The sequence below is a fragment of the Biomphalaria glabrata genome, chromosome 8, assembly GCF_947242115.1.
Source record: "Biomphalaria glabrata chromosome 8, xgBioGlab47.1, whole genome shotgun sequence".
Classification (NCBI taxonomy): domain Eukaryota; kingdom Metazoa; phylum Mollusca; class Gastropoda; family Planorbidae; genus Biomphalaria; species Biomphalaria glabrata.
In genome coordinates, this window is record NC_074718.1 from 19,318,437 (window position 1) to 19,333,845 (window position 15,409).

The 15,409-nt window shown below is 33.7% G+C and overlaps 1 protein-coding gene across 4 annotated transcripts; it reads right to left on the minus strand.

Annotated features, from left to right (window-relative positions):
• Nucleotides 1–1,418: 1,418 nt before the first annotated feature.
• On the minus strand, nucleotides 1,419–13,905 carry LOC106068415 (E3 ubiquitin-protein ligase Topors-like). 4 transcript variants are annotated; one of them, XM_056037185.1, is made up of 6 exons: nucleotides 13,561–13,905; nucleotides 13,046–13,117; nucleotides 7,738–8,954; nucleotides 6,144–6,218; nucleotides 4,005–4,177; nucleotides 1,419–3,657 (listed from the first exon to the last, which is right to left on the minus strand). In XM_056037185.1, exons 3-6 carry the CDS (start codon nucleotides 8,772–8,774, stop codon nucleotides 1,955–1,957), a joined length of 2,988 nt encoding a protein of 995 aa, XP_055893160.1. In that variant the 5' UTR covers nucleotides 8,775–8,954; nucleotides 13,046–13,117; nucleotides 13,561–13,905; the 3' UTR covers nucleotides 1,419–1,954. The 4 variants fall into 4 exon arrangements, with proteins under 4 accessions (XP_055893160.1, XP_055893159.1, XP_055893156.1 ...); XM_056037184.1 differs by having other exon boundaries at nucleotides 13,046–13,121; XM_056037181.1 differs by lacking the exon at nucleotides 13,046–13,117.
• Nucleotides 13,906–15,409: the final 1,504 nt, after the last annotated feature.

The window sequence follows — 15,409 nt, forward strand, 5'->3', positions numbered from 1 at the left end:
TACTAGTCAACATGCGGCGTAGCATACGCCGCTATTTTGCAGGGTCGGCCTTAGTTGCAGTGGGCCCTGCACTTTTATAGGGTCTGCACTATTTCTAGGTGTATAAATTATTAAATTAAACCATTTAATAACAGATTTCCCACAGTCTCCTGTCGATTTACCTGGAAATATCCTGAAATTATTAAAATATTTAGAAAACTCATACAAATCTGAAATATATTTTTTAAAATTCTCATTTAGGGGTGTCATTCAATTATAAAAAAAACGGCATTATCCTGTAATTTTGGAATCTGGTGAAAGAAGCTTCTCGTGCCTCAAACTAATGAAGAATTACTGGAGGTCAACAATTCTTGTAGATAGATTGAAACATTAGGTAATTCTTGCTATTGAGCGTGATCTAAGTAGGAAATAGAATTTGTATGATATACTGTATGACTTTGTAAAGTAATTCTGCACGCAGAAAAAATTAATAAAATGCAAAGAAGAATGTATTTTCTAATATTAACTCTTAATTTTCACTTATAATCCGTATCCTACCCAAACTGGGCCTCGCAAATTCAGTTCAGCATAGGGCCCACAATGGTTAAGCCTAGCCATGCTATTTAGTGACAGGTGAATACAGAGTAAATTACTTGTTCTCCTCCCAACCTCTTTTTTTTTTGCCGCTAAAACTACATGGGGTAGAAATAAAAAAGAGTGATTTTTCCATGACGTCTTGGTCACAACAGTTAAGCCAGGAGCAGGCCCTGCTATTTTGTGACAGGTGAATACTACTTGTTCTCTCCCCCCCCCCCCATCTCTTTTTTTTCGTAGATTAACTCTAGTCCGACTTTCAGAAATAAAAGAGTGATCTTTGCTTTACTTCTTGTCCTAACTCTTGAGCCATGATGAGAATTATATATATATAGATAATTACTGGTATATCAAACATCTTTTTTTGTAGCCTAACCCACAGAGTTGATTATAAAGTTCAATGTCAAGACAAGTAAGTTGTGTATGTGGGTTCAAGCTATTTTCTTTCATGGCCAAATCCAATTTTTCAGACATAAAAATGAAAGTTCAACATAATCAACTTGTTTGTGTTTTCCATGATCATCACAATAAAAACAAAAAACATTGATCAGGAGGGTAGTCATACTTTCCTAGATCACATATTCTTTTTTTTTTCCCCATTCATACAACACAATGTGAAACAACTTTTGCAGAAACAATTTACATTGCACGCACACTTAGAAAGTCATAATTAAATAACTTCACACTTAAAAAAGAAGAAGACTAAATTATTTAGATTACTGGCAAATAGAAATATTATTCCAAGAAACTTGTAATATTAAAAATATACTTTAAATCAACTTTTTACACTTTGTCTAAAGCAGTTTCAGTCATTCTATAGAATGCCTAGGCTAAGTTGGAAATGGATAAATTATTTCTTATGTTGCCTGGAATTTTCAGGCATTCTATAGAATAGAATGCTGGATTTCACACTTTGCAACATAAATATGTATACACATAAACAATAGTCCATTTATTACCAGTACCGGCAGTTCATTTATGTATAAAATTACAGCTGGAAAAAAGATAACAGCAATGCAAAACAGACTATTTCAATGAAGTACCAAGTAATCCCATCTGAAATGTATCAAATATCAAAGTTACTTTTTAAAACTTATTTTGAATGTAGGCTACAGAAGAGATAAACTCCAGTGCGCTACAGGAAGTCAATATGACCATTTTCTTCATAGACCATAGAACAATGTAATTCATTGTTCAATCAACTCTTTATTATACAGGGAAGTGAGTCTATTATTTGACAACACTTGTACAGCTAATGTATCTTTTTTCCAAAGACAACAATATGTAAATATCTATCGTGCTATAAATATTTTTTTGTCTATCAATAATAAGATATAAATGTCAATGTTTTTAATATTGATTTAACTTTTTTTTTTCTTTATCAATCTTCTCCTGCAGCTTTTCTTTTTTTCCTTTTTAAAGATTTCTCTACATCTAACTGCTTTTGGTCACCATGTAATTGTTCTGATTGTTTCACACATGATGTGTGTTTTTTGTTTTTGTCACTTTCAAGTTTACCACCAGAACATAATTTGATGTCAGATTTTAAGGAGACACTGGCCAGTTTATGACTAGAACTTTCTTCATGAATATAAACATCTTTATGTGACACATGATTTTCTAAATGTTTGAAAGAGTCATTTGAATTAGAAATTACACTTCTCAGATCACTTGTACAAAACTCTTTCAATTTTTGAGCTGACTTCTTGCTTCTTTTTTTGCTAACACTCAATTCTTTGTGTTTACTATTGACTTGAGTTTTATCTTCAATTTCTTCTTGCCTTATCCTCCTGTCAGCAGAACATGACTCCGTAAATTCTTCTTCTAATGAATACATTTCTGTTACCTTTTTTGATGAATGAACTTTCTGTCTAGCAATGAAGTCATCAGTTGTGTCAGAATTTCTTATGTCATCAATATACTTCTTTGCTTTCGAAAAGTCATTATTTGTAGTTTTAGTATTATCAAAACGATGTTTGTGTATATTGTCACGAGACTTGTCTGGTCTGACTCTACCAAACTTATGTTGGTGGTCTCTCACAGACAAATTACTTTTGTCAGAAAAGCTCTCCTCACTGATATGTCTTTTTTCTCTCAAACTGTCTTCATTTTGAAATGATTGTGAATGCCTTGCAGCACTTTGTGAGCACTTAGGTCTGCAGTTATCACTCCCACTTGGTTCATACTTACTACTAGTCTTTCTTCTTTTCTTTTCCTGAAAGTTTTTATTTAGTTTTAGTCTCAAGTCATTGTCATCAATAAAAGTTTGCTCCAGATCTTCAGCTAGTTCATAGTTCCCTTCATTCTTCTTACTTTGAAGACTAGGTTTATTTCTTTGATGTTGTCTTTCATCCTCACTGAGAGACACATTTTTCTGAGCTATTTCACTGGCTAAAGATTTATTTTCCACTTCTTTATGTTTAGATTTTTTGGACTTTTTTTTGTGCTTCTTTTTTTTCTTTTTGCTTTCTCTGGAACTATTAGGTGGTGGGCTCTTAGACATTCCTCCAGTATTATTACTTTTTTTGAATTTCTTTTTAGTTTTTCTATGTAATGAATTTTCACTTGTAGACATAGATCTACTCCTAGAACGAGAAACATCTTTATGTTTTTTACTATGAGACCTTTTTGTTCCATTCAATGACTTTTCACTCCTACCATGAGACAATGACCGGGAAGAGCTTGAAGATCTAGATCTTGGAGAACAATTGTAATTGCGAGAATAATTAGAGTTTCCATTCCAACCTCGTCCCCGACCTCTGCCTCTAATGCCTCGTCCCAGTGCATTCAAGTTTATGTTCTGTGGTCCATAAAAAGAACCATAACCTTGCCATGCTTCAGGATTTTCAAAATACATGTACGGATCAGCTGGCCAGCTTTCAGGGTCATAATACATACTGTATGCTTCTGCCCCATACCATTCATATCCATAATAAGCAGCCCATTCATTATAGAACTGATCTGAAGCATGGGGCCAGCGACCTCTACCTCTAGGATATGGAGATCTCTCATGGTATTCATCATCAGTTCTGTGAGAACTATAAGAATGGCTAGTGCTCCTACCAGTGCTTTGACTTCGGCTGGACCAAGGAAAAAAATATTTTTTTTTATTCAAACCAATTAATAGAGCTAATAGTTATGGACGGTGTAGAGTGTAGCGGGAATATGAAACTGTGCATATGAGTGGTGAAAGATAATCTAAGAGAACAAGGAGAAGTTGGGAAAAGGGAATTGACATAAAGAATCATAATGAAAACATTGTGTTCTTGTAAACAAGATTAAAATAGTGATATCACTATTATCTTAATGTGTCCTTACCTAAAGGATTGACTATCACTATTATCATAATTTGTCCTTACCTAGAGGATTGACTAACTCTATTATCATATGTCCTTACCTAGAGGATATCACTATTATCATAATGTGTCCTTACCTAGAGGATTGACTATCACTATCATCATAAGTGGTTGATTGAAACTTGTCATTGTGGAGCCCAACATGAAATCTTCCTTTTTTCCTGGGAGGTTTATATGGTTCTCTAAGAGTGCTTACTAAAGTATTGCGCAGAAATGTCTTGTTCGTGACAGGTACTGGACATTTTTGCCTAAAAAAAGAAAACTTTTTTTTTTTTCAGGAAACTCAAAATGTGTCTAAATTTAGCTTAAAAAACACCTGAGGCACAAAGATGAAGCCTAAAAGTAGTAGTAAAACATGTAACAAAATGCCAAACTAGGTCTTCTATCTATTTGAATTTTTTTTTAATAGCATGAAAACAAAATAAAAAATTCAGTCTATAGTTGAACTTGAATGGGCTAAAAGGTTTAATAGACCAATCTTTACACACAATTAATGGCTCTTCAAGTTGGCAACAAGAATGAACTGAAAATATACTTTGTTTGATAGGGTAATTATTTATGCCATCAGTGTGTAAAATTCACTTGTGCTTCAATAATCAGTCTTTCCTTAAAATATTAAAATCACTGTTAAAAACTTCTAAGCATACATACATACATACAATCAAAATTTGTGCTTATTGTTTATTATTTAATTTTTTAATGCACACAAAGCCTAAAAATATGTTTATACAAGCGTTTGATAAATATAGACCTAGAAATATACCAGTATGTGATAATAAGATTCAAAGACAAAGATTTACTGCTGCAGAAAATACGAAAAACATGCATATATGTAACCCTGCTGGACCAAATAAACAAAGGACATTTGGGCCCAGAGGCCTTCATCAGCTACAAAACAAACAACAAAATAATGACAAACAATTAACACAAAATAGTCTTAAGTTAACTTATCTCTCCGATGTTGTTTTCTATCGAGGCAGAAAAGAAATGAGCTACGCTGGTGTAAAAGAGTGGGAAATCGGAAGGGGGCGGAGATGACAGGTAAAGATGAACGGGAAAAGGGGGTAGTGTTAGTGCCCATCACATATTAAATAAAAGTGTGCTTGTTGTTGATCCCGTTAGGCTGGAGGGTGCCTGACATGTAAATAAGTTTGTTTTCGATCTACAGACAGGTGTTTTTGCCGTTGCATTGTTGTATAGTAGTGACGAGGAGATCAGTGATATCCCCTATGATGCGTGTTATTAAAATGGATAGAGATGGGCTTAGTTGCAAAACTACGAATGTCTCTAAGGTGTTCTTGGAGTCATGTTTTTAAAGTCCTGCCTGTCTTTTCCCATTTCGGGGGCTGCGAATATAAAAAAGGGAATGACCTGAATTCAAACTCATGGCTCAAGCCTTCTCAAGTAAACACAGTAACCACTCTGCTAGTGGAGAGCTTGTGAACATGGAAGATTGTATTGTTATCTATTGTTTCTATAGTCGGCAGTCGCCCTATTTTCCAGGTTTGTGTTCACTAAGACTCAGATGATGACCTATGAAGGGGACTAATTCAGCTTATACTACCACTTCAGTCAATTACTATTTCTTTCCATTGGTTGAGATACCAAACAAAATAATCTATTACCAATAGTTAATTAACTAATTGGTTAAATTTTTAAATTGATTGTTGTGTTGTCAGGTAAAAGAAATAATTGTTCAAAATTTCAGACAGACTGAGTTGATATTAGCTTAGTAAAAGTACAGATAGACAGGCTTCAACATTTTTATTTGCAGTTTCTAGCCAGATGTACAATGCATGTTTAAATAAATGTCATTATTGACAGTTTAAAAAAGAAGATACATATACCAAAGATTTCTGTTTCTGGAAGGAACAATTTTTTGTCCCTACACATTATACAATTTATTTGACAGCATTTCATATATTCTTCCTTTTTGTTACAACATAAATAAGGCAATGTGAAAGTAGAGATGGCTGTTTGAATGGAAATGACATTAGAGAAGAAGCTACATGAGGGAGTTCCTTATATGTATTTATTAGCAATGATGTCATATTTTTGGTGCAATTTAAGTACTTATAAATTCAAATCAGCTGTTGAATAAATACCCAGAGCTAGCTGGGAGAGTCTCTTGTACTAACACAGTTACACTATTGTTATGACACCACGATGCTTTGACAATCCAAAACAAAACTAATGAAAGAATAATAAACCTACCATCCTAAAGCACCATGCTCTTTAGCTCTAGCAGCACCTCGTTGTATTTCTTTCAGAATTTCACTAACTGCTTGGCTAAAAGAGGAAAAAAATTGTTAACACTTAAATAAAAAAACAACAACTTAAAAACATTTAAAATTTAATCCTTTTTTATTTTTTGTTGTTTATAAAAATATATATTATATTGTAAAGAGAAAAATAGGAGATATTATTTAAAAAATGTTACCTTTCATGTTTAGACCAATAAATTTCCACGACGTGTAGATTATGTGGTAACTTTTAAAATAATAACAATATTCAATTTATAATGTAAAATCTCAGTTGATGTTCAAATTTTGTGAAGTTTCAAACTTCTTTCTATAGATAAAGAAAGGTCTTAACTTAACTAAATTCTTTCCATCCTCGGTACACATGACAACCAAAAAAATGATAAGTTCTTATGTCCATCCATGTGACAATAAGTCATGAATGATGCAAAAAGATTTGACCAAGACAATTAGTCATTGCTGATTCAAAAAGATTTGACCAAGAAAATCTCTGCTTATTTCTTCCTTCCCTGATAACAAATGTATTGTTTCTGTTTTACATGTTTCGGATGTTCCTTCAGAGTTGAAGATAGTTTACTTCCTAGTCCAAACCTCCCGCAGGACGACGGGGGATGGGAGCGGGCAGGGTTTGAACCCTCGACAAATCCGAACGACAGTCCAGCGCGCAAACCGCACGACCAGGCAGTATTATGTTTACACACCAACCCATCATTTATGTCCTACTCTATTAACATAATAAATGTTCCTAAATTTTAAATAGTTGACACTTAAAAATGTTTTTTCCAGTACCCAATAGATTTGCTAATTCAATTATTATTTCATTGCCACAACTGTCTTGATGCAATAAAGATTAATGTTATTCAGCACTGGTGACTATTGCTCTATTCATGTTGCTAACCTCAATTGAGCTATTCAAACTCCTAATCCCGCAGCCCTATGCTCCACATGGGAGTTCACAGTCAAGAAAGTCAAGTCAATCCACTATTTCCTGTTTTCTTTGTCTATCGCCTGTAACATTGATTGTGAGTGTGCCATGCTTGATCTAATAACAATCTTGTTTTAACCAATCCTTGAAACCCTGATGCAGATTTTCACCCAATATATACCCCCTCCCCCCAAAAAAGTTATGTTTTGAGACATTTCCAGTGCTTGACTGTAATCAATTTTATTTACATTTTAAATGACTTAGTGCTTAGCTTTTCTTTGTCTACACTTCCTGAATGGAAGGGTTTAAGTCTACAGTTTGTGATTAAATGAGTAACCTAGATCTACACATTCTTGGCCGGAAGAGCCTCATTACTCTCTAAATCTACATTTCCTAACTCAACAAGTTTATCAAGATCTAAACAATCCTTTTTTTTTGGCAGGGGGTAAAAGGATTTGATAGCGATTTGGTGCCAGTGATCCCCACCAATAACAAGAACCAGAGAAGCCACTCAGACATCCAGTTACACTGGTGCTATACTCATACAATACAGACAGTTTATGAAACAAAAAATGCTTTAATGATAAAACAACAACAACCTAACATTATAATGATTCTGTACCTTTCTAGAGCTGCTTCTTCTTGAGTCTTTTTAGGTTCTTCTTTTGGCTGTGCTACAGATGAAGATGTGTTGCTTTTTTCATTCAATGTGTTTTTTCTCAATCTGTCTAAAAGTTCCTTTTTAGCTTTTTCTGCAACAGTCTTACTGACACTTGGATCTTGAGATGTGGATAATGTTGCTTGCAAAGCTATTTTGTATTCACTACCACTTTTAGATGCTAAATACAGTTTCTTTTCTTCCTCATTTAAATCTGAATTCAATTTTTCAGATTCAAAATCCAAACTTCCAGCTGCACTAAGAGCATTTGTATTGGTTACTGTGTTAGCATCACTTGAAATTGCTGAAGACTTTGAGACTGGTATATTTTTCATTTCCCGCACATAAAAAACATACTCTACTTTAGAACCTTTGGCTACTGCTTTCTCAGAACTATTAATAGTTTTAATATTATCAAAAGCTCCTTTCACTGGATCACCATTTTCATCTAGCCAGTCAGCTAATGGTTCTTTCATCAAAGATACAGGTTTAGTCAAACATGTATCCAAATTTAAATTGTCACTTCCAATATTTAACATACTACCATCAACCAAAGATGTTTTGGAACTTGTTAGATGAAGGAAAGGGGGAGATGTTGTATTCATATTTTTATTTGCAATATCATAGTTTGGAGGTGGTATGGAAAAATCAAAATTTGGTTTAGGGTTAGGCCTAGAAGTATTATTTAGTGTGCTATTTACACTAGGGCTATTACCATAATTGGTTGAGGCAGGAAAGTCAAAGTTAGGAACGAATGGTGAATTTAGAAAAGAAGATGTCTTCCTATCATATTCATGTGCGTGCATAGTTTCTTGGATTTGATCGCAGTCATTGTCATGAATGTCAATGAGTACATTGTCATTAACATGACTATTATCTTCACAAATGCTACCATCAGCAGAAATTGTTTCGTAATAATCATCGTTTTGTAAAGTTTGTTTTTCACAAACTTCTTGTGATGGAATAATTTCACTAACTTTGACAGATTCAAGAGAATCCATATTTGTAGGTCTATTTAAAGTTTTGTCATTATTTAGAACATCTATTTGCAGATCATATGCTTGTGATTGTAGTGCCGCTTATGATGACACTGGATCTTCTGAGCTTGAATTCCTATGTTGATCAAAGCCTAATAACATTATCTGTCAGTTTTGTCATGATTGTTTCTCTAACTTCCATGACTGAAACAATTTAAAACAAAATCAATATATAGTACATAAATAAAAGGGATCAACAAATATGGATGGAAACATAAATAAGATAAGTATATTACATATATACTAGCCATATATTACCCGCAGCAAGTGGGTCTTAATTTGCGTCACTGCTATAGTGTATTAGAAACTATTAAACAAAATAACAATGTTATAAGTAAAGCAAATGTGAATGTAAAAATATTAAAATAGCTAATCGACCTAAATCCATTTTTTTATACAAACATTTGCTTCTAATCTAGATCAAGAGTCTAGATGCTATTATTATAGATGTAGATCTATACATTATAAGAGTGAATTCAAGGGCTCAAAAAGCTTATATTATTAATTATTGTACGTTAGTATTAGGGGTGCACCAGATAGTCGCTTCGGCTTCTGCAGAATATTCAACATTTTTTTCAATATTCAGCGATATTAGGCTCCGGCCGAATATCACTACCGAATAGTAAACCGGATAGTAAAAAGTACTCATATTTAATATGCATAAAGTGGACCTCATTCCATTAATGTCTGTTGTAGAATGTATTAATGTTTATATTAAAACAAAATAATGTGTTTAAAAATAGAGCCTTTATGAATATGCACCAAACATCGTTTATTATAAAGACAAGGCGTGTTAATATAAATAGAAATGAAACTTTACATCATAAATGCGCTTTACATACAGAGCAGCAATGGCTGGCACATTTTTTTTCAATTTGTCTTGACCTTTGAGTAGGTTAGTTAACATGTTAAAATGTTACATTCCTTGATTGACAAGGCGTGTTAATATAAATAGAAATGAAACTTTACATCATAAATGCGCTTTACATACAGAGCAGCAATGGCTGGCACATTTTTTTTCAATTTGTCTTGACCTTTGAGTAGGTTAGTTAACATGTTAAAATGTTACATTCCTTGATTTTGTCATGTTGACCAGACGTCCGTCTAGCTGTGCGGGTATATCTCCAGAGGTAGAGATGAACAACTCCCACCCCCTTTTATTAGTTTAGTCCATCACATTGAGTTTATTTACAGACTCGTGACCACTAGTTAAATACAATGGACGTAGGTTTAATGTCAGGGTATTGACACTCTCTAGAGGTCACACCTTGTCGAGGGAACTGAGTTTGTTTACTTGGTAGTAAATCTTAATTAGGGGGATGGACTTAAAGCCACCATCTACATGGGTAACCGGACAAAGAGTTTGCTTATTTGGAGAAAAATCTGAATTACGTGGCTGGACTAGAGGCCACACCTTTTCAAGTGTGCCGAGTTATTGAATATAAATCTCAATTAGTAGGCTGGACTAAAGATCACACACCTAAACGAGTGACCTTTAGCTACATAGAACACAAACCGCCAGATTTCATAGCCCAGTAAGCCAGTAACTAATTATTTTGTAGAAAAAATCTATATTAGCGTAAAAGACACAACCAGTGCTATCTGTAAAATTAAATTTTAAATAAAAGCTAAACATCACCTACTCTTTATTTTATTTATTTGGTCCTTGACACCCAATTTATTGATAGACAGAATGAAAAAACACAATGTGCTAACAAAGAATATTACACTGTAAATAAATATTACGGTTAAATACTTTTTCTAACGTGTTAACTTGAATGTTACTTCTGCAGTTAAGTGTCTTGATTTGATAACGATATTCTTAATAATTTGTGACAGTCAATTAACTCCTTGTTATTATTATTTTTTTTACTTAAGATGCGTACTTAGCCACTATGTATCAGGCCAGGACGACTTTTACACACCTGACATCCATTATATTTTATAATATTTATATCCATGTCCATAACATAATCATCTTCTTTTTTGAAGTAACATCTGTATTATATTTATAAATAATAAGATAAGATATAAGAATATCGTTCCCTTTTGTAACAGTTACTGAAACCACTAATAAAATCAGTAATAATTAAGGAAGATGGAGAGTAGAGTTAGAGGTTGTTTTTATAATTTATTTTATAATTATAAATAATAATCACTAGATAAAATAGTAAATAACTAAATATTGACTAAATTAGACTACAGTAACTTACATCTAGCGAACACCTTCGTTTTAAGGTACTTATCAAACACCCCTTTGTATTTTTTTAAATTCTCCTTTATTTCGATGATTATGACAAAACTAGTCCATTCCTATTGTGCATCATCCATTTCTTTATAGTTAAGTTATATTTAGTTTCATTTTCACCCGAGGATAATTTTTTTACCTATATTCAAAGTGCATTGATAATATTGGTATAAAAATTTCACTTTTTTTGACCTCTTGGGAAGAGTGAAGTGAGTCTTGGGTTAAGGGTATTTTTTAATGCCAATGATGCTTCAGCTCAACAAAACCTATATAATACGCTTCTAATTAGGCTGAGAAATATTTGCAACTATTTTTTTTAAAGTTGCCTTTGCTACCTAAACATGAAAATTGAGGTTTAAAAAGGGGGTGTTCAATAGTAGCTGTTTTTATATAAGCAATCTCAGCTTCGTAAAATATCGAACATCATTTTAATGTTAAAAATAAACATCAAAGGGATATAACCCAAAGAAGACAAAATATTTAAATTATATATTTTTTAATTGTTATTTTTTTAAATAATGTAATGCAAAGTACAGATATAAATTACTCAAATGTTGCAATTTGTATCAGCTATTTGTGGTTTACCGTAAATGTGCTATATTTTTTTAAGTAAATAGATTTAAATCGATATGCACTAATTGTACCCATTTTAAAAGCTTGATTTGATGACACATAGCTTGATGCTAATGACATTATTGCGACAGTCATGGTCAAAGAAGAGTGGAATATATTCAGTTGTGTTGTTTTTTTTTCAGATGCCCCATTCTATTAACTTCTGAATTATGTGTTATAAACCAATACCTAGCGCATGTGCTTGATGTGAAGAGATATTAATAAAAAGAAAGGGCAAAGGGGGAGGTATAGAATGTAGATATGGTATTTTGAAATAAAAATGTCTTGGGCAGGTAAAAAAAAAAGGGGGGGGGGGAGAGAAACAGTCAAGACACTGTATCCAGAGATCATCAATAACTGATCGACCATTAGAATGTGACGCCAGCCTCAAATACATAGAGTCAGTTGTGCTTCTCGATCTAGACGTGTGGCGCTGGGTCTATAAAATTATATATATATTTTTTTATTATATTTTTTTTTTGCCATAAAGTATGATAAAGCTCATAATGCGCTACAAAGACACTCCTTTGAAATATCACAAATACACAAAATAATAACAATAACACATTAAACCACTCTCTTATTCTGCCTACACCCCCTTACCTGCGCTTCTTCTTCTTCTTACACAATTCCACTCTCCAACATTCACACTTTTTCAGTGCAAAGTAACAACGTAAATTTCAAGACTCAATCTAAACGCAGCCACCAGTCTAACACACAACAAAAAAAAAAGGTCAGTGATAGCGTAACACACAGGTGTAAACCAGGCCATCAACACAGTCCCAAAACATTGTTCAAGTTGTAGTAAGAACAATGTTGATGGGAAAGGGGGAGGAGACATCAGTCAAGTACCTACGGTCAAGCCGCTAATTAGGTCACAAACATTAGGCATGATAGATACGTAGTATATATAGATATGTTGTTTGTGTGTGTGTGACAAATACTAAGCGTGCTCTAAAATACGTTGTTTTGTTTTTTTGGTCAACCAGGTGGTTTAGGGAGGGCGGATCTATCTACATCTATAGGTAACACAGCTCACAAGCTATCATAGCTTTTCACCCCCCCCCCCCACGCCCGATCGAAAAATATTTAGCACTGACTTTTTGGCTGTTACATACACTGAGCGTGCTAGATCCGCGGCTAGATATGTAGAGCCTCGTATGTTTTGTTTTTAGGTCAACCACGTAAACTGTTGTGCCCTGCAATGGCTTGGGGAGGGCGGGATTATCTAACTATTGGCTACCAAAGCTTATTAGGCTCTCCCCCAAATAATATCTGGAGTTATTAAGGGCCTTATATATCAAAATAGCTTAGACCTAAATAAGTACCGGTATGGTAATGTGTCGGTAATGGGTTACTGGGCTTAGCACCTTACATTTATGTGTATCGTCAGTTTCTAAGCAGAGCTGATAGATTCCTTCGATGTGGAGCATGTGCGAAAATCTGTCTGTCTTGACATGGCGTAAAAAGAAATTGATATAAAAAAAATTTAAAGATTATAACACTTTTGAACACCATACTTTTCACAAAATTTTAAGATTATAACACTTTTAAAACACCATACTTCGATAGTTTCTTAATATGTTCGATAAGATAAGATAAAGGTAAAACAGTGTTCGATAATTTAAGCTTTTGAAAGCATCGACCTGACCCACTTTAACATAAGTTTAACTTTGAGTAGTAATAAAATAAAACATATAGAAGACGTCTATCTACTTTTTAAGAAAAATGGATGAGGAATTCATAGATACAATCAGTTTTTTTCTAGGTCTAATTTTTACGGAGATACAAAAATTCAAACATAAAAAATGTCGGCAACTGAGATTAACTTGTTCGATAAACGTAAGTTACTCTAGTAAATTATAATAATTGAACAACTTACAGACTTACTTCAGACAATAAATAATAGTTTTGAATAATAAATAATTATAATAGAATTAGATTCTACTCTGTCTCTGTTCTGAGACTGAGTGACTTGAGTCTATAGACTATAGAGTAGACTATAGATTCTATAGTATAGAATTAGCCCCTTAGCCTTAGGGGAGGTCTAGATTCTTGATCTCATCTGTATACAGATTAATTAAATTTTATTATTTAGATCAACATAGTCTAGAACTCTAGATCTAGAGTAGAGTAGAGAAGAGTCTGGAGTAGATATACTCATATAGATCTAGACTAGATTTTAGATTTAGAGTCTAGATCTAGATCTAGGTTCAAGACGGAAGTAGTAACACTCTTCATCTGCGCTATTCTACGAATACATAGTTCAGTGACATCTTATATGCATAGAGTATAGACTATAGACTTATGGAGCAACCCCTATCAAGACCATTCGTTATAGAGTGGTGTCCCCCCTATAGACAGGTGTGGACTGGGTAGGGGCGGTTTTAGGCCGATAAGACCGATTGCTCCTAATTGGCCCTGCGCCTGGCAGGAGCCCCGCCATGGACGTAGCCGGTGAAGGAGGGGGAGTCGGGGCTCAAACCACTTCCCAATCAAAAAAGGGGGTATTTTTGTTACTATTTTAAGCGGCCCCCGAAAGGGGAATATACGCTATTAGTTCTGTGTGGTCTGTCTGTCCGTCACGTTTAGATTTCGTAAACTATAAAATATATTGAAAATCCGTCATCATGATATTTTAGGTCATTCAAAGTTCTGATGCAACGTACGTCTACTTTTTTCTTTTCTGAAAGCGAAAAATTTAATTTTAAAAATTAACCATGCAAGCAGATTTTTCATAAAATACACAATTTTTTACAACTATTCACTATTAATTGTAATAAATAAGGGAGATTATTTATTAAGGGAGATATCCATTTACTATATTTTTAACACATTTATGCAAACGGTTTTAGATCTAGATCAGGGATGGGCAAATTACGGCCCGCGGGCCACAAGCGGCCCGCCGAAGTGTTTTATGCGGCCCGCCGACACCTATAGAAATCAGGTGTGCCCACAGTATATACATATAAAAATGCAAATATTAAAAATAATATCTATATAAATTATTGAAACTGTCTCATTATAAAAGTTTTAAGTAAACGAAGATTATGCGTATTGGCAATACATCATTACACTCGATTCAAGACACACTTTCTGAGTGTTGGGTAGGCTTGGAACAAGATTGCAAGTGTAATAACTGATATAGCTCGATCTTTGAGAAAAATATTTTTTTTTAATAAAAAAAATTTCTCAACCATAAACTCTAAACAGGAAAGTTTGCACAAAGCTGCATAAAGTTTTAACATTAAATTGTTTGAACAGAAACAATAATCAAACTCAATAGAGCTAGGTGCGTTAACCACGGGTAGTACCGATTTATGAAGAAAATAATAAAATGTATCCGCTAGCTTAGCATGGAAAAGTAAAATGAGATATACATTCTCAAGGAAGAAGTTGTTATGTTACTTGAAGGATATTGACTGTGACTTTGTTACCAATACTTCTAATGAAGAGTGGAAGACAGATTTCATGTTTTCTATATTTGCTTTTGCAATTGGTTGTTTACATATATGAAATGCAAATGCATGTTAAATCTTTTCAAACAAGGCTTATGGGTGCCAGAAGCTGTGTTTCCACACTTTAAAAAATTTGCCGCTGTTCACACTATTTGGGTACACACTACACATACATCTGTTCTTCCTCTTCGTTCTCAATTTACATGTTGGAGGGTTCAGATCAGTAATTCTATATCTGAGATGAACCGCGCAGTGGTTTCCAGATCTAGCAGTTCTCCGAA

What these genes read in the sequence shown, in the direction of transcription:
- LOC106068415 (XM_056037181.1), bottom strand. Translation starts at nt 8,774, where the DNA reads ATGGATTCTCTTGAATCTGTCAAAGTTAGTGAAATTATTCCATCACAA. An exon ending in GAGCATGGTGCTTTAGGATG is followed by an intron (nt 4,178 to 6,143) that starts GTAGGTTTATTA and finishes TTCTTTTTTTAG; the next exon opens with GCAAAAATGTCCAGTACCTG. An exon ending in TGATAGTCAATCCTCTAGGT is followed by an intron (nt 3,658 to 4,004) that starts AAGGACACATTA and finishes TTTTTCCTTGGT; the next exon opens with CCAGCCGAAGTCAAAGCACT.